The sequence below is a fragment of the Centruroides vittatus genome, unplaced genomic scaffold (assembly GCF_030686945.1).
Source record: "Centruroides vittatus isolate TY-2023 unplaced genomic scaffold, ASM3068694v2 scaffold_386, whole genome shotgun sequence".
In the NCBI taxonomy this organism is placed as follows: domain Eukaryota; kingdom Metazoa; phylum Arthropoda; class Arachnida; order Scorpiones; family Buthidae; genus Centruroides; species Centruroides vittatus.
This window is the reverse complement of record NW_027122706.1, coordinates 1,951,896-1,979,842: the sequence shown is the minus strand read 5'-3', so window position 1 is coordinate 1,979,842 and position 27,947 is coordinate 1,951,896. Positions and strand designations below refer to the sequence as shown.

The window sequence follows — 27,947 nt, the reverse complement described above, 5'->3', positions numbered from 1 at the left end:
TAGATAAATAAAAATAATGCCAAATAGAATATGCCAAAAATAACTGATTTATGAGATGAACTAAATATTTTATTGTCAATTATGGGAGGTAGAATTGAAAAGCGAAAAATGAGTATACTGTAGTTAGGGTATCTCGTTTAAAAATATTTATTTTAATACTTTAAACTTTTTAAATAAAAGCGATTAGCATCTGTATACAATAAATCTGTATAATTTATTTCATAATAAATTTTAACTCTATTTTAATTATTCTTTAATTCACATTTTTGTTAATTATAACTGTAATAAGATTAATAATTTATAAAATTTTATTCTTGAGTCAATTTCAATGATTTTTTCTTTCTGAATAGTCATTGCATATATTAAAATACGAGATCTGTTTTCTAACTGTATAAAGCAGATGCTAATTAAAATTCTGTTATTAGCCTATATATTAATATTCTTCCAAGATAAAATGTAAATTTACCTTTGTAATTTCTGTTAATATGATTAATTTGTTTGAGTTAACAGAAAATTATTAAAAATTCGTAATAAAATCGAATCGAGTTGTATTTCTCTCTCTCTCTCTTTCTCTCTTTTAGAATTTATGCGTGAATTCAAAAATTTATTGCAATTTATTATTATTTGAAAACACTAACCCATTTTGACTCAGTCAGAAAACACTAACCCATTGTGACTTTCTGTGGATACGCTATCTACAGAAAGTCTATATTTTAAATATTGCTACTTTTAAGTTTTCCGAACTTAAGTCTTTAGAGAACAATAAAATCTCAGAATATTTAAGATTTTTTAAAATTATCTTTTTATTTTTAATTTTAAATGCGAAATCTTAGCGCTTCGAATGGAATGTAGGCTAATTTAATATTTTCTACGGGTATTTTAAAAACCTGCGATGCTCGCGACTGTTGAGAATAGTCTTATATAATTAACTTGTAATACAAATGTAAATTGCGAAATAAGCACTGCGAAATGGCAATATTGAGATGGGAAACGTTCAAATTTTATCAATATTTAATATCCTGCAGTCTATCGTTTAATTGTTATCAACAATTTAAAACTGCCTTTGCGCGTATCGTTTTTGCGAAGAAGCGATTGTTGGAATATTTCCCCACATATATAACGGGATTGGAACTAGTAAATTATTATCATTCATTTTCTTTATTTGATGCCGTAACAATCGGAAACAAAACTAACGTCTCGTCGGTTGTCATCAACCGCCAAATAGCTGTGTTTAGCAGCACACTTACAGCTCTTGATAAGCATATCGTTGGTTCGTTGTTGACACATACGTGACAATGGAAGAGAGTGGAGTGTGTGCCTACCGGATTATGTCCGTTTGAAGACAACCAGACGAGCCGGCATCGCTTTTATCTCTCCGTTCCAGTGTTTGTTTAGGGTAGGCCATCGTCCGTCGATTCGGTAATGCTATCCGCTACTGCTTAACACATTTTTCCCCGTTTGTTGGTCTGGAAAGAATTCGCTAACCGTACGTCTGCCAAGTATTTTTCGATTTGCAATGTTTGGTATACACGGGCAGAACCAGCTGTCTGTCAATGTAAGACATTAAAAAGAGCAGTTATTAGATGGTATTTCCGGTCCAGAAGACACCAATAGAACAGAGTGAGTGGGCTATCTGCGGCATCGTGTTACTCGCGCCTCCGACTCCCGCGGGAGAACATGGCACATCTGCCGTTCTCTACTCTTCTTATCTATCCACTATCTTCAACCTGAGAATTCAAATTCAAACCGGACTCGGCACAATTATTTGCCCTCTGTCCAAACCGTATCTCTCGTTACCGACGCACTTTACTCATCAATTATTAGGTCTGTCGTTCGTTAGATCCGTCCCTCGAAAGGTCTTTCCTTCGGCACGAATCTGCGATCCTTTTCGATAAGAGTCGATTCTTCTCGAAGTAAAACGAATTAGATATTATTTTTTCCAGATAAATTTTAGATCTGACTAGGAGTCCTTAAAATTCCGATCTAACTGACTGACAGTGGAGACGTCGTCAGTCACGCTACAGTCCTGACGTCTGAATTCTCCGACCTCTGACCTCTTAGATGGATATCTGTAGCCCTGCAGGCAGTCACCGTCGTGTTCCTTTGTTTCTTTTTTCTGTATTCTGACAGGTTGTCGCGAAGTGGGGACATTGGGTCCGAGTAGTCACTAATTTTCATTTTTAGATTACGTTCAGTTTACTTTGGACGTAAAAGATTTACAATATAGTCCCGATTAAATTCTGTCGTCACGATTCTTAATAATTATTCTAACGTGGCAGAAAATATTCCGTTTTATCGTTTGTAAGCGGTAGATAGTGAGTCGTAACTGTATTATAACGAAAGGTGATTGTTTACTTATCGATCACGCGAAAAATATATCGAAAGTATGAAGGTTGTATTGAGTTTTTCAAAGGCCAATGCTCGACAATGACCAGCAAACGGATCCCAGTCGTAGGCCTCCTCGTTTGCACGGCGGACGCCGCCTCCCGCTGATCGAGGCCTGTCCGGTAAATCATGTACCGTCCCCTCCCGTCTATTGTGTCGTGTGTTTGTTTAACAGCCTCCGTCCTAAACATCAAATGACGGACACAGTTTACGACCTGGTCGACAAGTTCGTGACCTTACGCTATAGATATTCATTCCAACGGCGTTGACTCTTTTTCACCGACAATCATTATTTCGGCGTATTTAAGTGTAACATAATAATAAGATGTAAATAAAAACGAGATTTATAATTCTTAATCTTATGTTTTAACGTTGATATTTTAAACAAAATTGATTCGTTAGCAAACAAAAAATAAAGTCTTGTTTCGTATACAGCGAGCTTTTCAAACACTATACTTTACTGTTTTATATATATCTTTTAATACATAATACGTAAGGCACTCTTATACATTTTGAAAGTACTGTAAATGACATAGATCATAAAGTGTAGTAAACACCTAATTCCAATAGTATTTGAATTCACTATTGTGAAAATTAGTCTTAAAATCTTTTCAATTCGGGCCTGAAACTTAAGGAATATGTTACATTTTGCCATTTCTCAATGATTAGAAAATGTTAAATGGATAATTTACGACATGTTTTCTCCTATTTTGCGAATGACGAATTTTAAAAACCGAATTTTGGTTAATTCCGGTCAAACCGAACCGGAAGTTGAATGAACTATATAATTTTATGCATTATTAAGGACATTTTAAAATAGACATTTGAAATTCAGTTTTAGGCCAAATAAAAATAATAATCGAAATTAGGCTTATACACGTATTGAATTTAATTACTTGGAAATGTAGATTGGTTCTGTGAATTAAAAATTTTTCGTTTATTTGGTAAAATGTATGAATTAATGTATTCTGTCTTAAATTTTAACATCCAACAGCTATACGTATACAAAAAGAATTGAGTAGTTTGTGGTGAAAGTAACAAAAGGCACAATTTGAGTATGTTATTATTAAAAAAGCATAATAGTCTACTATTAAAAGAAACAATTTGTTCCCATAAATTACTGCATTTTATCCAATTGTAAACGAATATTTCTTGTAGTTTAATAGAGAAAAAAACTTTGTCGTTTTTCCGTTAATCTCTTCAATTATTTTATAACTTAAATCTTTGTCGTTAACTTTCATTATAAGAAATGTACTGTACAGTAGGCCTACATACTTAATTTTCAAATAGGAGTTATGCGAGCATCTGAGTTTTCTTAATTGTAATCGCTGATAAAAACTATATATTAGAATTCCATTATCATTATTACATAGATTTAAACCTATATTCAACTAATAAATATATATGATTTATAAAAATAAGATATAAGAAATATGGTATATAAAATGATAAAGGTATAAAAGACTTCAAATATTTCATATATTTCTTAAACAAGATTTACTTATATAAATAAATCAAACTACCGGTTAAAGGTAATTTGATTTATTTAAGTCGTACTTTGGCATAATTTATTATTTTTTTTTTTTATGGAAACGTTCTTCTATTTTTGACTGGTTATTTTTTAATGTCTACTTAATTTTGAAGATTTTTAGGGTGTTTAATTATCATGGCTATTGAAATATTCAGCGATATAAATTAATAATACTGTATATATATTCATTATTTTGGTAAAATTATTTGTTTAAAAAGTCTATTATAATAATAGAATATAATGTAAAAATATTGGAGTCTAAATGAAAAGAATTGGTAAAATTCATTACACAGAATCATTATTTGGAGTAATTTCATATGGAACCAAGCTAGTTATTTTCTTTAACTGTCTTATCCTTTAAATGTAAAAAGAAATTAAATGAAGAATTAAATATTTGGATACAAAATTAATATATTTCTGTATAATCTTAATGGTTTTAATATTAATGTGTTGAACTGTATACGGACTGTACGGGATTTTCGAGAAAGTTTTGTTTCAGCGATAATTCGTATTTTTTCCAAATGAAAAGTTGTATGAATTCAATGAAATAAAAATTATATATTTTAATTATATCTATAAACAAGCATTCATTAATTGAGTGAATTTTATTATTTAATTGCTCTTAAAATCTCGTTTTAATAAAATGTTAGCTGTGCTGTAACGTATTTCTGGATAAATAATAATAATGTGTCAGTTACAAGCATTTTTAAATGTTTCAGAATATAAATATTGATTAATATATAAGCAAAATAGTCTATATATACGTATATTTATATACGAATCTATATTTATATTGAAATAATAAATGTCTAAATTAGAGTTGTTCGCTTTATAGACAGATCTCTGTTTCAGAAATCATCAGAAAGCTCTGAGGTTTGATAGCCGCAAATGGGCCTAAATATGATAGAGATTAAAGTTTGTGCTATATTGCAGTATACAATATTTATAAAAATAAAAAATTGTAGTTTATTTATTAAATAGACTCTTTAATCAAGTGATATTAGTTAGTAATTAACTATTCTAACACGAATTGTAAATCGAATTAATCTGAATTTCAGTATAATCAATATTAATCCCCACAAGGAACTTGAATAAAGTTACTTAAGATGAGATGTTATTGATAAATCTTAACTGCTACAAACTTCACATCTCTAAAACTTAAATAATTAGAATTTATTTTCCTAGCCTACTAATATGCATCTAATATTTTCATTATATATATGTTTATCTAAACAACAAATATAAAAATAACCTTGATTTAAAAAAATAACTAAATTTGTGTGGATTTTTTAAAGCAATAAATACATTTCTATTGTCACCTTTACCTGATACAGTTCATTATTGTTAACAAAGAACTGCTGGTGATTCTATGTAATCAAGTACAAAAATTTTATATCTTAGTATATTATTACAAAACAAGTTATAGGGTTCAGAATTTCAAAATGTTTGTCCAAAAGGTTTTTATGTAGCCTGTAAGGCATAAGCGGCTCTTCTGTAAATGGAGATGAAGAAACAAGCAGTGTCCGATGACCGAGTTTGGAGTTCTCACAAAACTCTTACTTCTGCTGGAATGAACACGAATAGAGGTTCTAGACATATCCACTAAGGTGGAACGGTTTAATGGGGGATTCTCTATTGGAAGTTTCTCTATGCATCATTAGCCTTTCGGTCTGTCTTAGTACGACTATTGTGTTGGGTAATCCCTCTATTTCTTCGGGGAAGTTGTCTGTATTCTCCTTCTTCTGATTGGAGCAATTCTTATCTTCCTTTCTAAAACAGTTTTTTCTTTCCTTCTTTGTTAGGATTTTTCATTGAACTTGTTGTCAAGAGCTCCTTTTCAATTGGCGAATCATGAATACAGTTTGTAAGATGTTTGTGGTCACTGCTGAATATATCTTTTCTGATGCTTACAGACCGACCTATCATTTTACGTATCACGATCCGATTGTAAATAATGTTTTTGGAAGGCGGAGTTAGATACAGCTTCACTCCGATTAGAATAGAAATCTTTGATGCAGTTTCATTTTAAACAGCCTAAATTCTCCTTGTATTGTTGTTAGCATATTTTCTCATGATTAGAATTCCTTTTATTGTAAAGAATGTTAGCGAATGATTTCTATTCTTTTATAACTACTTGCAATATTTATTTAATATAACGCCATTTTAATTACTATTTTATGTAAATAAAATTGAGTTTCTTTTAACGTTCATTTAGTAATGATAAACAATAAGAATTAAATAGGATATTTAAAATCAAACATACATAAAGCATCCGATTTTGTAAGAAATTTCAAACTAGAAACCGTTTATTTTGACGCATTTTGTTAGAATATATTTTGTGATTATAAAAGCATAAAAATCGCGTGGCTGCGATGCGTGTGGATTTAACGATCGATAAAAACAGGAAAAGAGCATCATTTGCCAGATAAGCATTCATCAGAAAGGATTTCCCCCCCCTTCTTCGCAACCAACAGTCAGATGTCTCCCATTAGCATTATGAAGGCATCGGCGTAAATAGGCTAGGCTTCTCATTATGTCGGGACAGTGATTTTCTAATGGCGATCAATTCAACGGAATCCGAAAGAACAGGTTGGCCTAATACGCTTAACTAATACTAAGTGCGACTGTGTCGTTTCCGACAGTTCTGCCTCTTCACCAGCCAGCTTCACCTCATTAAATGATGTTACCGTTCAATATAATCCTCTCGGTGGTGCAACTTCGGAATGAGTAACAAAATTCAATGGACGACGTCTGAATAATGATCCTCCGGTTGCAGCTTAACAATTTCAACAAATGATTTTCTGTATACAGAGAGATACGTCAGCTTAAGACGCAACTCTTAAGCGGATTGATGATGTCCGTTTTACAGCGATCATTGCAATCGGCTTAGCCTGTCAGATTAAGAAGTTTTCTTCCCGTCGAATCTACTACCAGTAATTTATTCTATTGAAAATTCTCCGAATAAGTTTTTCTGCTGAAAACTATTTTCTATAAGTTTAACTTTTATCTAGATTCGCTCATTCGATGCGGAAATGAGTATAGCGTGTAATTTCTTTTTGGTTAAACTTTGCCAAAGGTGAAGAGTATTTAGGCCTACATATTATAATACGAATAATTATATAAATACAATAAACTATTTATTTAGACATGCGAGTTATCGATGAATCTGTATAATTCGTTTGATTTATTAAATTGCCCATTTTCAAATTCTTTTACACGAATTAAAATTGTAAGTTAAACTATAAGTCTTAGGCAATACAGACTGTGGACAGTAATGAATATTCAGCATTTTGTTTCTTTTTTTATTATTATTATTCAATTATTCGTTTAGTTATGTATTAGATATTCAAAAATTTTTATTGTAGCTTTCATGGGCATTTTAACTTGTTCTTTTCTGAAATTTAAGACTAAATAACTTTTAAGTGGATCAAAGATATTAATTTACTCATTATAGGAAACTAAAGAATAAATTTTAAATAAAATTCTCGTCATTTAGAGACCGGAAAGGTATATTTAGTCGATCCATTATTTTAATACGTTTAATTCAGAGTATAATTTGATAAGATGTAATTTTCGATTTAAATTAAAAATGTAGTAGAGATTCAAGTAATTAAAACCTTAAAATTTATTTTATTACCCTCTTATTTATTCAATTTTATACTTTTCAGAATATCCAAAAGTAAAGTTATATATTTTCTGTTCTGTAATTAATTTATATTAGTTATATTTATTACTGAGTTTTATTCGTCTATTGTTATAGATTTATCATAGAGCGTATATAATTTGCAAATTTTTTAGTTTTATATTATTTCGTGTTGTAAGAAATAAAAGAAAAAAGTAATTGATTATTGATCCCCGAACTGATTATGCCAAAGATATGAACGTATCTTTTAGTTTACAGCCGTTTAAAGCTTTAGGTTGGGTTTTTCTGAACGAAAAAGTATCAATCTTAAAAAAAACCGCTTAATATAAATTACTGTGTAACTTAATTGATACACGGTATTTTTGAATGAGAATTCAGTTATAAATAGAATTAAGGGAAACTTTTTAAACTAAAAAATATTACGACTATTTTAATTTTTCGATTTTTCCATTTGCACCCTTAGCCTCCCCAAGTCATCTTTACATAATTGGGATAAGAGCCTCATTTTTAAATCGGAAGTACAGTATCTAGTTGAGTCATGCACTAACATTATTTAGGCCTGTACGGAAATATAAAAGCCGAAGACAAAATGGGATAAGAGGTTAATGATTACAGTTCTGTAATGAGAATTGTTTCGTTATTTTCTATCATATTTCATAGAAATGTTTCTGGTGTTTTTGATTTGAAAATGGGTCAAAGAAAATAGATTCTTCTATTCATTACAAACTTGAAAGGTTTATATCAAGCGTGTAAGAGTTAAGGCACATTTTTAAGTAAACGAAAGCGCGTGAAACTCAGTAAAACAAAAATGAATAAATTGAAATATTGACATTTTTGTATTTAAAATTTCATAGCGATCGCTTTTAGAATGTGTTTTATTACAAAACATGAATATTTTTCAGTAAAAATGCAATTCATGTTAACAAACGTTATTCTTTAAACGTCGTTGTTCATAAAATTTTATCTTAAATTTAAACTCTTAGAAATAAGTGTATTATTTAATAATTTAAGTAAACCACGTTTAGAATAGGTACGTTGAATAGATTTAATTCAGGCTGATTAGAAAATCAGCCTGAATTAAATCTATTCAACGAATAATTCAATTAAGAATTTATAATAGAAATTATTTTTTTAATTAAATTGTATAGAATTTTATAAAATTATATACTTTGAATTTATTGTGGCAATTAACAAAACTTAAAATGTATGTTTGAAGTGTATGTATTCGATAGTGAATATATTCCATAGAAGGGAGTAATTATCCATTCTTACCGTCATAATCATATATTAAAGTAAAAGTTAAATAAGATTTAGTTGTGTTTTAATAAACCATAATTGAGATTAGAATTTAGACAGAGCAATATGTATTGTTGAATCTCTACTAACGTCATTTTAGCCAATATGGGTGATTGAACAGTACTGAAACTAATTACATTTAAGTATTAGATTGACTTTCTTAATGTGAAAATTATGTTTAAAAGTGTCTTAAGTTTATAAAATTTGGTTTGAATATTTTTAACAAAATAAACTTCTTATTCGTTTTTAAAATGTAAATAAAAATATAGTTTCTCTATAAAAGATCAAATAGACATAATAAATTACGAAAATCATATAAAATATACACAACCTAACCTAAAGATCTGATAAATTGAAATAAACTCATGTTAAACGAGCAATTATATAATTACTATGACATCATCACAATGCCGGGCTTCAATTTTTAATCATATTTTTAATTTATTTAATTTAAAATATATCCTTTCCACCTCAAATTAGTACAGTAGTTTCTTGCCCCTGTACATCATACTTTTCTTTTAACGACAGAGTCGTGCTGGTCATCTATCTAACACCTTTCGGGGGGATTTTTGAATTGAAATAACGTGGCTTTCGGTTTGTATCGGAACTTCTTAAATAGTTAATCTCGACTTCCTGTCCCTAAGGCTTCCATATCTGTTCTTGTCTTTCATCTATCTAACTCCGTTCTCGAGATTAAGGAAAGACAGACAGTGGGAATTTATAGGTCTACAATTTTTTAAAATTGCAGTCTAATGAATTAGCCTAAATTTCGAAAAATTGTTTTATTTTAACGGTATATGTTTTCCATGATTTTCTTATTTTCTCTGACTTATCAAGAAACTTCTCAATACTTTACTGATCTTGCTCATCCATTTGTGCTCATCGAATGTAACGGAAATTTAAAGTACAATAATACCACTTAGAAAATCATTAAAAGATTGAACTTTTACAATCAATAAACAATTGTCACTGTATTAGTAATTATACAATGACTTCATTATCATTTTTATAAAGAAAAATAAGATAGTTTGACTAATGTTTCATTTGAAGCTTCTTCTTATTGCATTCATTTGATTTAAGCATTCGGGTTTTAGTTTAACAAACAGAATTAAAACTACTTTAGGAAGTTTATTACGAGAGGTTTTAACACGGTTCGTTATTTAAAGAAAAGCAGAAATTTTACAAAAGAGAAGTATTGCAATTTCGTCGATTATATAATAGAAACTAAATGTAATTTAATAACCATTTAAAAAATCAATTTGTTATGGAATATTCAAAATATATTCAGTAAGCAATGGGCAATTTTTGATTAAAATTGAGTAAATCTAACTAAATTTTTAATGGAAATTTATTGGCGAGACGGAAACAACAAAAGCTATGTTTTTTATTGTTTTTACATTATATCAAGAAAAATATTCATGTCTATAAAATTATCTTAATTCAAAAAATAGCGTTTTTCAGAACCTATATAACAGAATTTAAAAACGCTGGAAATTAATTTGAATATTCAGAACAAATTATAAAAAATAAATCTAATTCCAACGCTCGGATTGAATTATATCGTTTCTGCCCAAATTCGATAAATTATTTAAGAAGCCGTGTAGATTAAGCTTGAATCGAGTTGCTAGAATATCATATATCATTCAGAAATTTCTAGTTTTATTCTTGAAGTGCCAACTTTAATCGGAACGTTTTCTACATTATGTTGCAGCTTCTCAAAACTGAAGTTTTTTTTTTTTTTTTTTAATTACGAACTTTCGATGACGGCCATTTCTAAACGGCGACAATTCGGGAATCTTTTGGAAATACACATACACAATAACCTCCAAACAAAGGCCATTTTTTATTTTGCCGTCAGTGGTCCTCGTTCAGCAGTTTGACTGTATTAAACGATGTAATTGTTAATAGTTATAATTTATAGAAATCTTGTAAGTTGTTTTAGAGGATAAACAACGAATTGGCGAAGGTATTAAAATTCCTTCTCGCACAAACTTATTTTAAAACTCTGTATAGGCTATTTATTGTGTAATTAGGCCCTACATAATAAACGATTCAATAAATGTAGATTATTTCATTAAACTGTAATAGTATTAAAAGTTAGTTTCTTCTTTCATAAAATATAATTTAAACAAGGAAGTACTGCTATTTTAATAAGCAAGATTTGTTTTGAGATTAAATTTCTAAACTTCCGCATACGTGAAAAGCGTCTTTATTAAATATTTCAAAAGAGGATAGTTTCTTCAAATTAATAATTTTACAATAGTTATGAAACAACTGTTTGGAAATTGATTAATGTATATTAATCACAAATGAACACTCATTAATTTTCGCAGGCTGATAATGTATACAGTAAATTTCAATTAAGTACAGCTAATTCAATGATTGTTTCTTAACTAAATAAAGTTTTTCGTAAGTTTTATTCTTTATATTGGCACAAATACAGTTTCAAATGAATTTTAACTTGCATTTAAAATTAAATTATCGAAATATATGCCTAATGTTTTATTTTATCGTGTTGAAGTAAAATTGGAAAATGACTACTACAATTTTTATTCAAATTAATTTATTAAAAAGAAGACGCCGACTCCCTTCCTATAATTTAAAATAAACAAGATGTAATATTAAGCATTTAATCACAATAAACTAAATGAAACGTTTAATCGTCAATTATAAGATAAAATAAGTCTGCTTTAGAATATAGAATTATGTAACTTAATCTAATTTCTTAGGAATTAAATATTTTTTTTAAGTTTTATTTTAGATCTGTGTCAAGTAACGATTTCTTACGGATTAGGTCAAGAATTTTAATAAAAATTCAAATATTTTATAGTATATACATTGTATAACTGGGATGATTGATGTCGCTACCAAAATTCATTTATGTTATTAGATTTGTTCTTGAAATTATTATTTTATCTTGATTAGAACTCTTGAAAAACTTGAGATTCGCCTATGATTTTTCAATAGTTTTCATTTAAATTCCCCCCAAAAAGCATAAATTTTAAAACTATCGTTTATTTTGATATAAACCTACGCCATGTTTGCTTTAATGGAAGAGTTAACATTTATGAAATAACTAATTTATAGTTTCTAAAGCTGCGAAAATAAAATAAGCAATTTTAGTAAATAAATACATTTTTTCTTCGTTTCTTTTTAAACAAGAGTTTGTGCCAAATATTTAATGAGATGAATGGCGAACACGTTAAAATTCGGCATAACTAGAAGACAGTTTCAGAGTTCTTATTCAGTTATCAAGCGGAATTTCTATTTAGCAATCGATTCTAATTTCTCTTATGAAATCACGTTTGAACCGACACTTCATATTAAACTTAAAAATGCTAGCAACTTAGATTTATTATGGATTGCTGTGCTGGAAATTGATCAGTATCCCAACAGCGGCTATAATTTTCGCAAAAGGATTCAGTAGAACCTACGTGGAGAGAGGGGATGAGTCACAGGGAGGGGAGAAAATCTGCCCATTACTGTCAGAGCAGACGAATGGGACATCGCTGCGTTCTATTATAGAGCAGCAACTAATTCGATTTAGATGCCGTCGAAATCGAGTTAGGACCGTGTAAACAGGATCGAAGAGTTGTAATCTGGTCGAAGGAAGGAAGGCGAAACGTGATTTTTGTACTCCTAATGGAACGGCGCCTCTTTGGTAATTAATATCTACATCCCGTGCATCCTCGTCTGCTTAGTGTTATCACCTGTAAATTATTTTGTAACTTTATTGTCGCATGGAAGTTTGGTAATCCGGTCCTCCTCTGGGCATACAAAGACGGCTTATCTTTCTTCGGCGAGACATTTTTTATAGTGGATGATGCCGGGATGACTCACGCAGTTGCATCTTGCTGTCATAGTCAGACTCGCATCTCCCACGTACCTGCCAGGTAAATGGATGACGCTTCGCTTCATCGCCGCCAGATGGCAAGATTCCGTCGTCCTAGTGGCGCCTTCTTGTGATCTCTGCCGGACGAAGCAACTGTTTCCTCTTCAATTAGTCTGTCTTTCTTTCTTCTTACGATGTTTATTTTAACCAAGAATTGAATATTTCGGACAGCTTTTTTGTAAAAATACTCATTTTAACTTGTAGTGATAATATTAAGCTAATACGTCAAATGTAATTTCATATTCGAGTGTTGAATTTTATTTTATCTCATTTTTTACATTTTGGTCCAACGCGAAACAGGGAAGGAACTTAATGAAAATTCTTAAATTGCTTATTCTAAATGTCGAAATCGGATTTAAAAATTTACACTGTTTATAACTAAATAATTTGTAAGCTGTTTAAAGTCTTAGTAAAATCTAGACCGTTCATTGCTATTTGTTGCTACTATCCGTTGCTGTCAAGTAGAATCAAAGAGCTTCGCTCAAAGCGAAAATCGAATACGTAGCATTCTAATGGACACAGATTCGATTACTGCTAGGAGTGGCAGTTCTGATGGCATGGCCCGTTGCCATCCGGCAGACAAGAATAGATGCTTCTCTCACTATAGGCTAACGAAAGACAAACGAACGAATATTATTAGTATCCTATTTTAAAAATTATTTTGATGCCTTTAAAATATGTGCTTGTGTTACATAAATTAAGGAATGAATGTTTGTTTTTTAGGTCTTAAAATATTGTGATCACATTCACGGAAAATGGCACTTTTCCGAAATTCGAGCTATATTTTCTCGCCGGTATCTTCTACAGAATGTTGCCTTGGAGATATTTTTGGCTTCACGTAGTAAGTTTTTGTTTATTGGCGATATGTTTAATAAAAAAAATTTAAAAAAATTTGCTGATGTGTCTATTCTTTCAGCTTCCATTATGTTTGCTTTCCAAGATCATCATATAGTGAAAAAAGTGGTAAAAGCTTTACCCTGTGTAGGTGTCGGAATCAAGTACGGTATTCCTCAAACCAGGTAAAAACAGATATATTTTTATAATGATATAACTGCATGGTCGGTTATATACCGTATATATTATATTCATTGTCAATTATTATCTGTATTTCAATTTACTTTAGACGAGCTTCGTTGATGTCGCCTCGACAGATATTCCAACAGTCGAATATGACCCAAAAATGGCAAAGAAGAGAAATAAGTAATTTCGAATATCTCATGTTTCTGAATACTATTGCAGGTTAGTTCGAATATTTTGTTTTAAACTGTTAATTTTGTAGAAAAAATCAAAATAAAAATTGAGTATTTATTTAAATTTTAGGTCGCACATATAACGATCTCAATCAATATCCAGTATTTCCCTGGATTCTTACAAATTACGAATCTCCCGAATTAGATCTCAGCTTGCCAAGTAATTACAGAGACCTGTCCAAGGTAATCGTTATGTTACATTAAATTGAACTTTAGTTAAAAACTTTTAACATTATAATTTTTAATTAAGTGTTCTGCTAACAATAATAATTTTATTTATTTAATCGTTTTATAATCTTGTTTTTTTTATTATTCCAATGTAAATTTAAATATTGTACTGCATAGAAGTTAAGATGCACTTTAATGCTTAAAATGGTTTATAAATTTTCATCTGTACTTTCTAAATTACTTCTTTGAAGCCAATCGGAGCTCTCAATCCGAGTCGAAAAGCTTTTTTTGAAGAACGCTATGAAACTTGGGAGCACGACACCATACCACCGTTCCATTATGGTACCCATTACTCTACTTCTGCCTTTACTCTTAATTGGTTGGTTCGAGTGGTGAGTCATGTATTTATTTTTTTTAATTTCAACGTAATTGATCGATTACTTAAATATGTATTAATTTTTAGGAGCCTTTGACTACCATGTTTTTGTCTCTCCAAGGAGGAAAGTTTGATCACGCAAACAGAATGTTCTTCTCACTCGCTCAATCTTGGAAAAATTGTCAAAGAGATACTTCAGATGTTAAGGTATGATTATCTCAAGAAATATGAAATCGAGAAAAGCATTTTTTCATTAAATCTATATACAACTTTAGGAATTGGTTCCGGAATTTTATTATTTGCCGGAAATTTTTGTGAATAAAAATGGATATCAGCTGGGATTTCAGGAAGATGGTTCTAAAGTCGGAGATGTAGAACTTCCTCCATGGGCTTCTTCCCCAGAAGAATTCGTCCGTATTAATAGAATGGCAAGTATTTTATGCTAATATTTTGTATGGAATTATAGATTGAATTACATGAAATTAATGAATGGAATTATTATAAATTAGGCACTTGAATCCGAATTCGTTTCTTGTCAGCTTCATCAATGGATCGATCTTATTTTTGGATATAAGCAAAGAGGTAAAGTATTTTATTTCTTTTTTAGAAGTATTTCTGTAATGACAAGATGGAAAAATTGGTCCCATATGCGTGTCACATTTTTATTTGAAAGATTGTCACTTGACTGCGTTAATTAGCCAAAGATATGTTAGACTAGACCACCCAGTTAAAATTACAGAAAATAGTTCTCCTTGTCATTCTTCTGTCGTTTTGAATAAAACCAACTTAATTCTTGCTCATTTTAGGTCCCGAAGCTGTTCGAGCAACAAATGTTTTTTATTACTTAACTTATGAGGGAAATGTTGATCTGGAAAATATGAAAGATCAAGTGATGAAAGAAGCCATTGAAAATCAAATTCGAAATTTCGGACAAACACCGTCCCAACTTCTTATGGAACCTCACCCTCCTAGGAGTTCAGCAATGCACATCGTAAGTGTAACATTTAATCTTTTATTACAATAATTTAATGTTATATGGGCGTAATCCAGTCTGTAAAATATCATCAATTTGTAATGTTTCATTTAACAAAAACATCGTTAGTAAATCTAATTGAACTTAAATAAACTTTTCATGATTTTATAAGATGCTTTTTTAGGTGTTTTTAAATCCAATTCATTATCTGATAAACGTCGCCTAAAAATATTTTAACCGGTACCTATATTGTATATCTTTGCCATCTTATTACAGCCATGAGAAATTTACCTATAATAATTTTATAAAATTTAAGAAGAAGGCAGTATTTAGTAAGAAATTAAATCAATGGTTCCCAATATTTTTGGAATGGCTTCACACTTTGTTATTAAATAATACAGATAGATATCGAAGTTCTACGATAGTTAGCCGATACAACTTTCCGAAATGTAGCCTAGTTAACGCAATAGAAGTACATTTTATTATTTACTTACTTCGAATTTATCGTTTTCATTTTTAATTTTATCTCGTAACGCACTTAAAACAGCTTCACGATACATCGTTGGGAGTTACTGAATTATCGAGATCTTCATTATCCGTATAATTTCATCCAATTATGCGATGATATAAGCGTCTTTGTAATAAGTCGGATTGAAGAGACGGAGAATTATTTCCCAGATACAAGATAATTCTTATTCGTTTCTTTAGCGCATAAAGGTTTAGAATTCACTCTAAGCCGAAATAAAACAGATAAATATAAAGCCATTAAAGCCTAAACAATAGATTCTGTTTGAATGATTTAATTGCTTATTTGTTTTTAATTCTAAGCCAGAGAAGTGATTTATTTTAAAGTCAAAAGTTGATGATATTCTGTTATCAGTTTCGGAACTCTGACATCGTATTCGGGTTAGCCTAATTATTCTCAAACATGTCAAACAACGAATTTAAGTTCTACTATAATTTATTTATAGATAAAATTTTTAATTATATGATTTTTTCGTCAAGAATTAATTTATGTATATAGGCCTAATGATAATTTTCAGTCATTCCTATCGTAAAAATAAAATAAAACATGATTGAGTATGAGAATGAAATAATAAAAATTATAAAATTAACAGAGGAAAACTTTTTTAATCGTAAATTTTTTAAAAAAAAACTTAAGTTCGTGAAAATTATACGGGTCTATGCGTAAATTTTTGGATTCGTTTACAGTTTAACAAGTAAACATCTTAAGCGATTCGATTAAAAAACTTGAGTTTTAATTTTATAGAGTCCAATGATGTTTTCCCCGATTACGGAAGAAGTGTGCATGATCATGAAATTCCTGTCCAATTCACCAATTTGTCACATTTCTGCGAATACTTATCCCCAACTTCCGATGCCCTCCGTGGTTACCGTTTCGTGTAATCAGAATTTTGCAGTTAATAGATGGAATCCGTGTTACGCCGGTAAGTAATTCTTTTTTGTCTTTCAGTTTCCAAGTTTACACGAAGAACATTACGTAAATTTTATTTACAGGACCTTTGCATCAACCTCAGTATTCGGACAGTTCGCCACCAGTTCCGAATCAATTGCCTTTAGCAATGGATCCTTTATTAAGTAAGTCATTTTTTTGAGTAAAGAAAAGTATAATGCGTTTGTCGATTCAAAATATCAAAATGATTTTTACTTTTTAGTGATGAATGTCGCCCCTCACAAGCGTCATTTGGGAGACAATTTTAGTCAACGAGTGCGTATGCGATCGTGTTGCTTCGTCACTACTGTTGACAGTCGTTTTTTGGTCGCCTGTGGTTTCTGGGACAACAGTTTTAGGGTTTTCGCTACCGAATCGGGTAAAGGAAACAATACTTAAAAATTATACCGATAAGATAATTATTATGAAACTTAAAACGTTTCCTATATTAAGCGTTATTTATTTTGCAGCAAAAATTGTTCAGATTGTCTACGGACATTTCGGAGTGGTAACGTGTTTAGCTCGATCCGAATGCAATATTACATCCGATTGTTATATTGCTTCGGGATCGGAAGATTGCACTGTCCTCCTTTGGCACTGGAATGCCAGAATCCAATGTATAGCTGGAGATAACAGTAATCCCGGTGCGTTAGTGGTATTAATCCCTAATAAAAAAGAATACGTGCAACAAATATTTTGCAACTGATTTTTTTTTTCCTCCAGATGTTCCTACGCCTCGCGCTACTTTAACTGGTCACGAGAGTGAAGTTACGTGTATCGTTGTTTCTGCCGAACTCGGATTAGTAGTCAGTGGTTCTAAAGGTAAGTGAGCGAAGAATAAAACATCGAGATGTAACGTTAGTCCACGTTATTGTCTTACGCGTTTGAAACGAAAATATCAAAGTACAGTATATTATCGAAATTTTAATGAAATGGGCTGTAACTATATTTAAAACACGATTTAAAATGAAACGTTAGTTTTATGTAGGTTACAAAATAGCCTTGATGCGATATGATTCTATTTGAATTTTCGAAGTATCTTTATGTCTGTAATAAAATGAAATGTAAGATGAAACAGTTTCTGAGTTTTTGATAAGACTTGTGTTTTAGGTGGTCCTGTCCTTGTACACACGACAAGTGGTGATTTACTTCGCTCTTTGGAAGCTCCCGAAACATTCCGTTCGCCGGATTTATGTGCACTTTCACGCGAAGGAGTGATTGTCGTCGTCTATAATCAAAGCAACGTCTGCTGTTTCACTATCAATGGAAAACGTCTCCGACACGAAGCTCATCATCACAATATCCAAGTATAACGAAATTGCCTATTTATTTTAAGTAACAATTTTGCTTTAACTAGCGATTTAAATATTACATTTCTATATACTTTCTTCATACAAGTAGAATTTACAGACTCGACTAAAAAGTGTGTGGCTAAAACGAAAAGAGAATATTTAGCTACCGTTCTCTTACTACTGCACGTGTAACCAGGCCGTCGAAGGGAGGAGGCTAGGGATTTTTCCCCAGCCCCCTCCCTTTCGACGGCCTCTGAGGAAACTTAATAACCCATAGTAGTTCCTATCTCCATAAAATTAATATTGTTTTTACTAACAGAAAAAAACTCTTTAAGACTGTTTTTTTGTGAAAAAGAAACATTTTACATATTTTATTTTTTACAAAAAAAAACAAATGAGTAAAGAGACTCTCTCTACCTCAGGGCCTCATCGAGAGCCATGGCCAGGGCCAGAGCTCTCGATGGCTCTGCATATGTAAACAACATTCATATCGTTTTGTGATTTGTTTGTTGTGCTACAGATCCATTTAGGAGCTGCGCTTCTGTGCAAATCAGTGTTGTGACTCTTCGACGAAAACATGAGTAATCGAAATTTAAGACAATTAAATTTTTCGCGAAGTCTGGTACACGTTACCATTCTTACAGATGACGACATTGTACACATTTCGTACCGTGATGAAACGCGAATATAAGAATGGCACAAACGGTTCAAAGATGAAAGATGTGTCCTCGATGACAAGAAGGATCGTCGAATCTAGCGGCAGAGGAGAATGTTAAAAATGCGAGTGATTGTATGCCAAAATTAGAATGAAGACTTGTGATAAAATTCGAAAGACACTGTTGAAATTGTGACCAGACAAATGTTTTCTCCATCGCGACAATGCGCCGTGTCATTCTCCCTTAGCGGTGAGAGTTTTTAACGAAAAACAAAATTATAACATTGAAATGCGCGCCTTATTCGCTGGATCTAGCACCACGTAACTGTTTTATTTTATTTTACTTTTTTCAAAATTAAAATTAAAATTAAAACACGCTTCAAAGGTAACCGTAGTCAGTATTCAGAAGTACACGAGATGGCAATTAAAGGTAATAGCGAGGTTGAGGCCGAAGTTTTAAACGCGAAAACGTGTACGTCGGACGTTCAGCGCTGCTTTCCTGTAAGCTTAGAAGTTTGACAATGGTGTTTGGAAAGTCAGTGGAATCATGCTCGACATTCCAAACGCCATTGTCAAACTTCTAGGCTTACAGGAAACTGGCCGTTACAGGCGGCGCTGAACGTCCGACGTACACGTTTTCGCGTTTAAAACTTCGGCCTCAACCTCGCTAATGACTTCCAAACCCCTCCATCATTGTTTTATTTCGTGGAAATCGCGAATGGAGCACTGTAAAAGCTCGGCTGGAGAGTACTTTCGAAAGGACAGTTAATGAAATTTTTATATCCAAAGTAATAAATGATTATATTTTAGCAACTTGTACATAAAAATATATCTAGTTAAGTGTACATTTCTAAATTGAACTTTAACCAAAGCTGTAAAAAATAGCTCAACAATTCAAAGTTTGATTTAAAAGCATATAAGATAAAGAAGAATAATGGAACCTTTCATACAGTTAAATCCCTATTTGTAACAAGTCAGCAGCTTATATTTACCTAAACAAAAATTTTCATATTTTTAAATCTCATTTTATTTCAATAAACTTTAAACATTCGCTTTAGAATTAATTAATTATGTGATTTAACTTCTATCCATTTTTCTGATTCTCCCTCTTGTTGTATATAGCCTAATTACTTTATAATTCTGTTAATATTATTTTTGAAATATTTTAATTCGAGTTCTTTATCAAGTAAATTTAAAGTTTAAATTTGTAAATGAACGACATATTATCACTTTTAATGTTACTTAAAAAGCTGTATATTAAATTTATTAAATGGTGTTTCAGTTAATTGCATACAGTTTTAGCTGCACGGCACTTAGAATTTTGTAACAAAAGAATTTTAATATAAAATAGTATGCTAATGACAATTCAAGTATAAATTCTATTATTTTTAAACATCAAAGTATATTTTAATTGAAATAAATTCGTTTCTCATATGAACATTTCTGAATTGATTAAAAGTAGAAATATGTCGTTCATTTGAAAGAACGTCACAACTCAAAAACTGCCATTTTTTTATTATTATTATTTTTTCCATAAAACAGCTGTATTTCAATGGGAAAAATGTCACAAGTTGTCTTATTTGTCGGAAACCAAGCGAGTTCAATTTGTGACAGTTTTTCCCATAGAAACACAGCTATTTTAGAATCGTTTTATGGAATAAAATGATTAATTTTTTTTAGCTTTGACGCTCTTCTTTCAAACGAACGATGTGTAACTTTCTTATCAAGTTACTAATTTGGAATAGAAAGCCTTAAAAGCTGTTCTTAAAATAGCAAAAGAAAAACTAATTATTTTAATCATAAAACATTCTAAACGGCTGTAAATTAAATATTTTATATTATAAATAATCAATTATTATAAAAATGTATCTGATAAAGACTATAATAAGTATTTGAAATAAACTTGTTTATTAGTAAATTTCTAAATCATATTAAATTTCTTTTGGTTGTAGTGTCTGTCGTTGAGTCGAGATGGAGAATACATGATTACCGGTGGCGATAAAGGAATCGTGGAGGTGTGGAGAACATTTAATCTGGCATTACTATATGCTTTTCCAGCCTGCGATAGTAGCGTACGTTCTATCGCCCTCTCTCATGATCAAAAGTACGTACTATTTAAGTTTTAGTCGAGATTACTTAGTTTATAGTTTTACATCTGTGTTCCAAAAGTAATTTTTGTAAAAATTTGTGTCATTTATAACAAATATCACTTGTAAAATTTCTCTAATCCATCATTATAGAATATGTATCAAATTAATATTCTATAACTTGTATAGAACAATGAATATCTGTTGATAGATTTACAGGCTTTAGGGGATAAGTAACTTAGTTTATCTGCTTAAATTCAAGATTTTTTAACCGAATTCTTTTATTTACAAAATTATATCCTTCTGTAGGCCTATATTATATATAACTTATATATAATATACAGAAGGTTAAAATTTATAAGCTTTGTTTTCGGATCCGATGGTCCATTCCGAAAATATCGTGATTCAGACTTTCTGAAATTTCCCTATCATTTTGTTTAGAGAGTCGACAAGAAATTTTTTATATTATTGAGATTTTCTAACAATTTAATTGAGATCACTGAATTGTTAGCCATTAGGATTCATTCGGAAATAGATGAGTTATATTGGATTTACCGCTTTTTATATCACATTAAATGTGATTTTGTAATTCATTTTCATGGTCGGTGTTGGAGAGCGAATACATTACGCATAGTCCAGACTACACATGATTTTTTTATAAAAGTTAAATGTTTTTGTTTCGTGACTTATTCCGCGGGTTGTCCGCCACTTATTTAAACTATTTGTTTACTAAATTTTTATAGTTACTAATAAATAAATATAAATTCTCCAAACGATTCGGAAGCCCTCAATAATGATTAATTCATTAATAAGTATACTAAACCTTAGTACGCTTAAATTCGTCTGTGTACTAATCTATAATAATTTGTTGTCACTTTTCTTTTTGTGTATTACTTTACAGGAGGTTAAATTTCAAATAGAATCATTTTTCCTCTTTCCTTTTTCGAATCTGGTAGTAATGTGAATTGTATCTTGAGAATTATATTGACACTAGAAATGATGTAGTAATAAACTTACGAGATAAGTAATTTAAAATACCAATTACAAATTAAAATCCTAAGGAATTTGACTTTTAATTTATTTTATCGATAGGAATAGATAAACTAAATGAATATTTTCAGCATTTTCAACAAATACTAATAGTGATTTAAAGAATTTGTTTAAAAAGAAATTGATTATTTTACACGCTTATTAAAAATTAGATTATTGTAATTTATTAACTTACTTTTATATTTTGCGGTTGCGATTTAAGCTGTTCGGAAATAGCATAATACAAGTTTTGGTTACAAATAAATGTTACAAGCGCAAAAATTAAAACGACACGCTACGTAGCGTGTAATAAAATTGCTTACAGAATTGACTAACTCAAGCAAATCGAAGGACATTTCAGTCCAGTTATAAGTTACCTGCATTTGCTTTTCTTTACCTGTAACTTCAATTATAACTTCATGAGAAAAATTATTATCTTAGAATATATGTAAATTTTAATTAGAAATTTCGTTTAATGTTACCTTGCGTTAATCAAATATTTTTTTTTCGTTTTAATTTACATGTCAAAAATACAACGAAAAGTTTTTGTTTCTATAGGATGATTGTTTTCGATTTGCTCGTGGAATCTCAATTGCATCGTATAAGTTTTTTTTTTTAAATATTAACATTTAATCATAAAAGGTATTTTAAGCTTTTTTTCGCTTAAAACTCAACGAAATTTTCAAATAAAACACTATATATATACGTCACTTGATTAACATTCTTGTACAATTCTTGTTCTTAACTAAATATCCAGAACTCTTGAGTAGGACGGTGAGAATTTGAAGGAACGAGTTAAATTAACATTAGTAATGAAATAGAATAATAAATATATTTTCGAATTTAGTAATAAAGGGAATTATATTTACTTAGAAATGTAGTCCAATTAATTGGAATGTAAATGCTAATTGAAATGTATCAAATGAAAGCTTTTTAATCCAAAAGGATTTTATGTAAATGAATAATTACGAACGAACAGTTTTGTGAGAAACTTCTGACAATTTCAACTTAATTTTATCTTCTTATTTATAAAAAAGAAGTAAGGTTACTAGTACCTTTCATTGATTTTAGAATACAGGAAATTGCTTTAAAGTCTTGAAATTTAGCACATCGACGTTATCCAAAGTTATATTGGACTTATTTTGCAACACAAAATAAACTTAACGTTAGTAAAACTCAAAATAGATTCTAAACAGTTTTGAATCAGATTTCGGTTAGACAAAACGAGTGAATAATGGAGAACAAAGCTAAGACTTGATTTATTCACGATAAAAAAATCCCTAAGATTAAAATAGTAATATTATGCATATTTATTCCTACAGTTACATATGGATTAAAATTTGCAATAGTTATTGTGTTTGTATATGTTTTAAATATAGTTTATAGTATTGACATAAATCTATAACTTAATGATTGACTTATAATGAAATTCTATTTGTATTTCATTAAGCTAATTTTGTAGATTTAGGTTTGCAAGAATAGAAAATTGAATATCAATTATATAATATTCTGAGTCTACTTTCATTAACTTATAGTAAGGGATTGTTATTTCTCTTCTATAGGTGTCTATAAGATTATTTTCTACACAAAAAGCAATTATTATGGCTGTTCTCTTATTTATTTGTATTTTAATAGTAACAATTGAATTATAAATAGGACATATATTCTCTGTTTTATTTCATATTTGTGTTTATGTGCAGAATTGTACTTTTTATGGATTATAATTGCGAACTAGAAAAACAAATTCAGTTCTTACCAGTTAATAATTTATCAGATATGAATTAATGATTAGAGAGTATTGAAGTCCGTCTGTCTTCTAAAAACATTTGAAATGAGAGATGAACACTTAAGAGTTCTTTCCGAATAAAATCTGAATTTTTAATGCTTAACATTTTACACGTACTACTATTTATTATTATTACAATAATAAATAATGTATCCTCTTACCCGCACTTCCCCTCTTGCCGATATTAACCATAAGCGTGAAATTTGGTTTACTTGTAGGCCCTATATTGCAGTAAAGGCCTATTTGGATAGTTTGTTTAAAGGCGTAAAAAGTTCCGATTCCCAAATAAGTTATTTATTATCTATAGATTTAAAGTAAGAATAATTTAAATAATAATACTAATATATGAAATATTTAAATATAGTAGTTATATATATATAGTATATATATATATATATATAATATAGTAGTAGTAGTTTATATAGATTTATTTACAATCGCTTTCCATATATAAAATATGTTTGCAAAGGATGTCGGATAATTATATAAATATAGAAAATATTAGCTTATGCCGAACCTGCCGAGAAATAAAAGTTAAAAATTTAGTGTTTACAGCAGAATCTTTCAAAGCCACAAGAATACTTTAATAAAATATAATTTACAGATTGCATAAAGTTTGCGAAAAAAATATAAAACAGTTTTCGAAATTCTCTGTTATTGATAGATTATTTTAAATATATTTCTAAATGATATAATTATGAGTCTTTTTACGTAATTGACCGAAAGTATGTTATAATGTTTGGGATTCTTTGCTCCGTTGTTAAAATATCGTAACGATCGTTATACATTCACTTGTCAATACATTCGCAACGAATTATAAAACAATGTATTTTTATATTAATTAATTTAAAATGAAATACGACGTAGTCGCGTAAGCGCGTTTTTATACTAAATTAGTCTCTGTATTTTTTTAATTGCAGATTTCTCTTGGCCGGTTTGTCAAATGGATCCGTTACTATATTCTACATCGATTTTAACCGTTGGCATCACGAATTCCAGCAGCGTTATTAAGAAACGACCAAGGCGTGGATCGTGGTGTGGGAATTACGGAAAGTCAGTCGGTGTAAACAAGATGGCGTACAACATTGCTTTCTCTCTTTCTCTCTTCACCCCTTATCAGTAGTGCAAAATATAAAAACCGATAGTCCCCGGCCCATTCCGACTTTCCCTAAAACTCTGCCAATCATAAGCAGTCCTTTATGCAAAGAGTGTCTCGTGGCCGTCCTGACACTGTCCAGTTGCGGTGTGGATCTGGGATTCCGTACGAGTTGGTCTCGTAGTTATCGCCGTAGCAAGATTTGCCATCCATTCCGTGATGAATCGTTCACCGATGTTTAACCGTTTTTATTATTCCGGAAACAAACTAATGAATGAAATTTAGTGATAAACAATGGGGGGGACCGTACTAGGTTTCTTTGTCGAATACCTGCCATTTGCCGACGTGCGATGGGCGTTCCGTTCTCTGTCATTGGTTCGCCTCGTCTCCTTCAGAGATTTGGGCGTCGTAGAAACGATGTAGCGCCTAGAGATTATCACCGTTACAAAATCGGACATAGTTTGTCTAGAGAATTAATTAGCATCCGGCCGAGTCATCTTTAAACATTTCCTTTCGTTCTTTCTTTCATTTTTATATCTAGTCAGGCAGATGTAAAATCGTAATGTATTTAGGAGGAGCCGGATGGAGCTTTCGATCGATAAGGACGCATTCCTGTACTTAGACGATTCAACGTTCCACTTAGACGACATTCCCCGGTCTTCTTCGTTCGATCGCTCCATCTGTCGGTTAAAAAGCCAACCTCGATGGAATAGAACCGGATTCGAGGTGTAGTTTGACGGCAGAAATAAATTATCTTGTGATAGTACTAAACAGATAAATTTTTATTTCTTTATTTTTTATTTCTTCGGGTGGAATTGGGTTCTAAGTCGCAGCGGAAATTAACCAAGAATAAAATTCGTTAAAAGAAATATATGTATATTTTCTCCGTTTTTCACACCAGAGGGCACTGGTTGCAATTGTAGAGGTCCAAGTTTTAGATATTTGTGTATTAAATATCTATAGATATCAACTGTTTTACTCTTATTTTTTTCCATTCACACCGTTTGCCAAAAACACACACACCGACAAAACAGCTCTATGGATATTACGTGCCATTCTGATGTGGAAAGTGTGCTTTGGCATTCACGAATTATTATTTTTATTTTGTGATCTAACAATCTGAAGTGACAATAAACTATTCATTTGCTTGTAAAGTTTTATTTATTATTTTCATTTCTCAATTAACGAATTGTTTGAGAATACGCATTATCGTCTCTCGACTCCCATAAAATCATTGTACTATTGGTCTGAAGCTATTCGCATAATTCGTATTTTCACCAATAAAATTTTAGTACAGATCGAAAAATTTACATTTCGTCATTCAATCTTCGAGAACATTTTACATTTTCCGGAATTTCACTAGACAACAAATGAATTCCGATAATCGTCTGCGCCAAATCTTTGGTGCGAAGCAGTTTTATAAACGATGAGATCTTACGCTTTACCAGGGTGGGTACTGCTTAGGGGGACGCTATATTGAGGTTTGACTGTATTAAGATGCATACGTACAGTACGATACTGACGGATATTTCGTGCAGAATGATTTTATTTACTTGATATTACCAATATTGGGCTGGTGTAATGGGTTATTATAAATTAATGAATTTTTAAATGCCTTACTGTAAATTTCTGTGTATTTTATCATGTTAAATTTAATAATGGGCGATATTTTAAATTCGTTATTTGGCAGTTTGATATAAAACTATTGCAAGTTAATGGATTATAGATTTAAATGAACCGAGACGTCGAGATTCTTATGGAAGCGAAGTTTGTTTTTGAAGAATATCATTTCTATGGCCATGAATACGAAAATAACGCCTACTCCTGCTACCCAGACGAAGAACATGCTTTTCAATTCTTCTTTGTTCAAGAGTCTTATTTGATTGAAAGTTGTCAAGCATTTTGTGTAATTGGAGGAAGCGGCTTCTAGCGAATGTGTGAAGAGATGAGATTGAGCAATGTCGTTCATTCTAATTAAAATAAATAGTTATTTGTGTACAAATAATGGAACGAGTAATGGAAACGGCTTATATTTCACTTACCTTAGGTTAATAGTTTCTTTAAATGCTTTGGGAGCGTCTTTCCTAAGAACGATCGATCTCATTATCGGAAAGGACGTCGTCTTTCCCAAATAAAGTCTACAGCTTTTCTTACTTTGATATCGTTTGGAAAGAACCATTTTGACGGTCGAAGAGCCGGCGATAATGGCGGATTCTCTTCTTTCCACGTCGTCTAACGAAGATTCGGAGAAAAGCCGATTCATCGTCAGAAAGGAATTCTTATCTCTCATCCGTCTTCCTAATAATCTATGCTTCCTATTCTTACTTTCCTTCAATATAACAATAACTTAGACTTTACGTAACAAGTTTAGAATTTCTAGACACGTGCGACAACTTACTGTTAACCATTTTAAAATATTTAGGCCTTTCGGTGCCAAGACTTTCATGTCCGGGTAATTCACCAAATCTTCCAGGTTTTCTATGTTGACCCTGTCCCATTTGTCTGGACTGGTGACGTTGATACACTGCATGGCGATGACGGAAGAAGCCACCAACCAAACCAACATCAAAAATCGAGTAGCGGAATACGATTGCGCGCCTTCGTTAGAGAACTCTGCGGGTTCGTTAGATAATTATTAATATCTTATATATATTAATTCGAGATTTGAGAATTTACCAGAAATGATATTTAATCTTCGTAATATTCGATTGAGAATGCTTTCGCTTCCCTGTTGAGCGCGGTCGATAAGAATACCCACGATTAAAAGTACCACAAAAGATATCACGAGACCTAGCCACACCTGGAAGATATCTTAGGTATTACATTAAATTACTTGATATTGTCGCGTTAATGATATCTGATATGGACTTGCCTGTGGCTGGAAGATATTGACGTAAGTGGGCAATGCATCCGGAATTCCGGACAAGACGACCAAATTTTCGATGTGATAGGGCAGAATGAAATCCACTATTCGAAAAGCCGATTGTGTTGGTGTCAAAGAGATCAGACCCAATTCTGCTTCCTATTGAAAAACA

At 31.0% G+C, this 27,947-nt stretch overlaps 2 protein-coding genes across 2 annotated transcripts in view; one reads left to right on the top strand and one right to left on the bottom strand.

Moving 5' to 3' along the window:
* Window positions 1-26,066, top strand: part of rg (rugose) — a 209,974-nt gene extending 183,908 nt beyond the window's left edge. The window contains exons 37-53 of the mRNA XM_067286654.1: window positions 13,471-13,588; window positions 13,664-13,766; window positions 13,871-13,986; window positions 14,068-14,180; window positions 14,417-14,557; window positions 14,629-14,748; window positions 14,817-14,969; window positions 15,051-15,123; window positions 15,348-15,532; window positions 16,785-16,962; window positions 17,033-17,113; window positions 17,191-17,346; window positions 17,438-17,611; window positions 17,691-17,789; window positions 18,078-18,274; window positions 20,867-21,018; window positions 24,737-26,066. Coding sequence (XP_067142755.1) covers window positions 13,471-13,588; window positions 13,664-13,766; window positions 13,871-13,986; window positions 14,068-14,180; window positions 14,417-14,557; window positions 14,629-14,748; window positions 14,817-14,969; window positions 15,051-15,123; window positions 15,348-15,532; window positions 16,785-16,962; window positions 17,033-17,113; window positions 17,191-17,346; window positions 17,438-17,611; window positions 17,691-17,789; window positions 18,078-18,274; window positions 20,867-21,018; window positions 24,737-24,827 — 2,250 coding nt within the window. The 3' untranslated portion in view covers window positions 24,828-26,066. The remainder of the gene's footprint in view (window positions 1-13,470; window positions 13,589-13,663; window positions 13,767-13,870; window positions 13,987-14,067; window positions 14,181-14,416; window positions 14,558-14,628; window positions 14,749-14,816; window positions 14,970-15,050; window positions 15,124-15,347; window positions 15,533-16,784; window positions 16,963-17,032; window positions 17,114-17,190; window positions 17,347-17,437; window positions 17,612-17,690; window positions 17,790-18,077; window positions 18,275-20,866; window positions 21,019-24,736) is intronic.
* Window positions 26,067-26,632: 566 nt separating this feature from the next.
* The window catches only part of LOC136988778 (probable glutamate receptor), a 30,831-nt gene continuing 29,516 nt past the window's right edge, over window positions 26,633-27,947 (bottom strand). The window contains exons 5-9 of the mRNA XM_067286741.1: window positions 27,785-27,934; window positions 27,589-27,712; window positions 27,311-27,525; window positions 26,955-27,241; window positions 26,633-26,882 (exon numbers count right to left, since the gene is read on the bottom strand). Coding sequence (XP_067142842.1) covers window positions 26,633-26,882; window positions 26,955-27,241; window positions 27,311-27,525; window positions 27,589-27,712; window positions 27,785-27,934 — 1,026 coding nt within the window. The remainder of the gene's footprint in view (window positions 26,883-26,954; window positions 27,242-27,310; window positions 27,526-27,588; window positions 27,713-27,784; window positions 27,935-27,947) is intronic.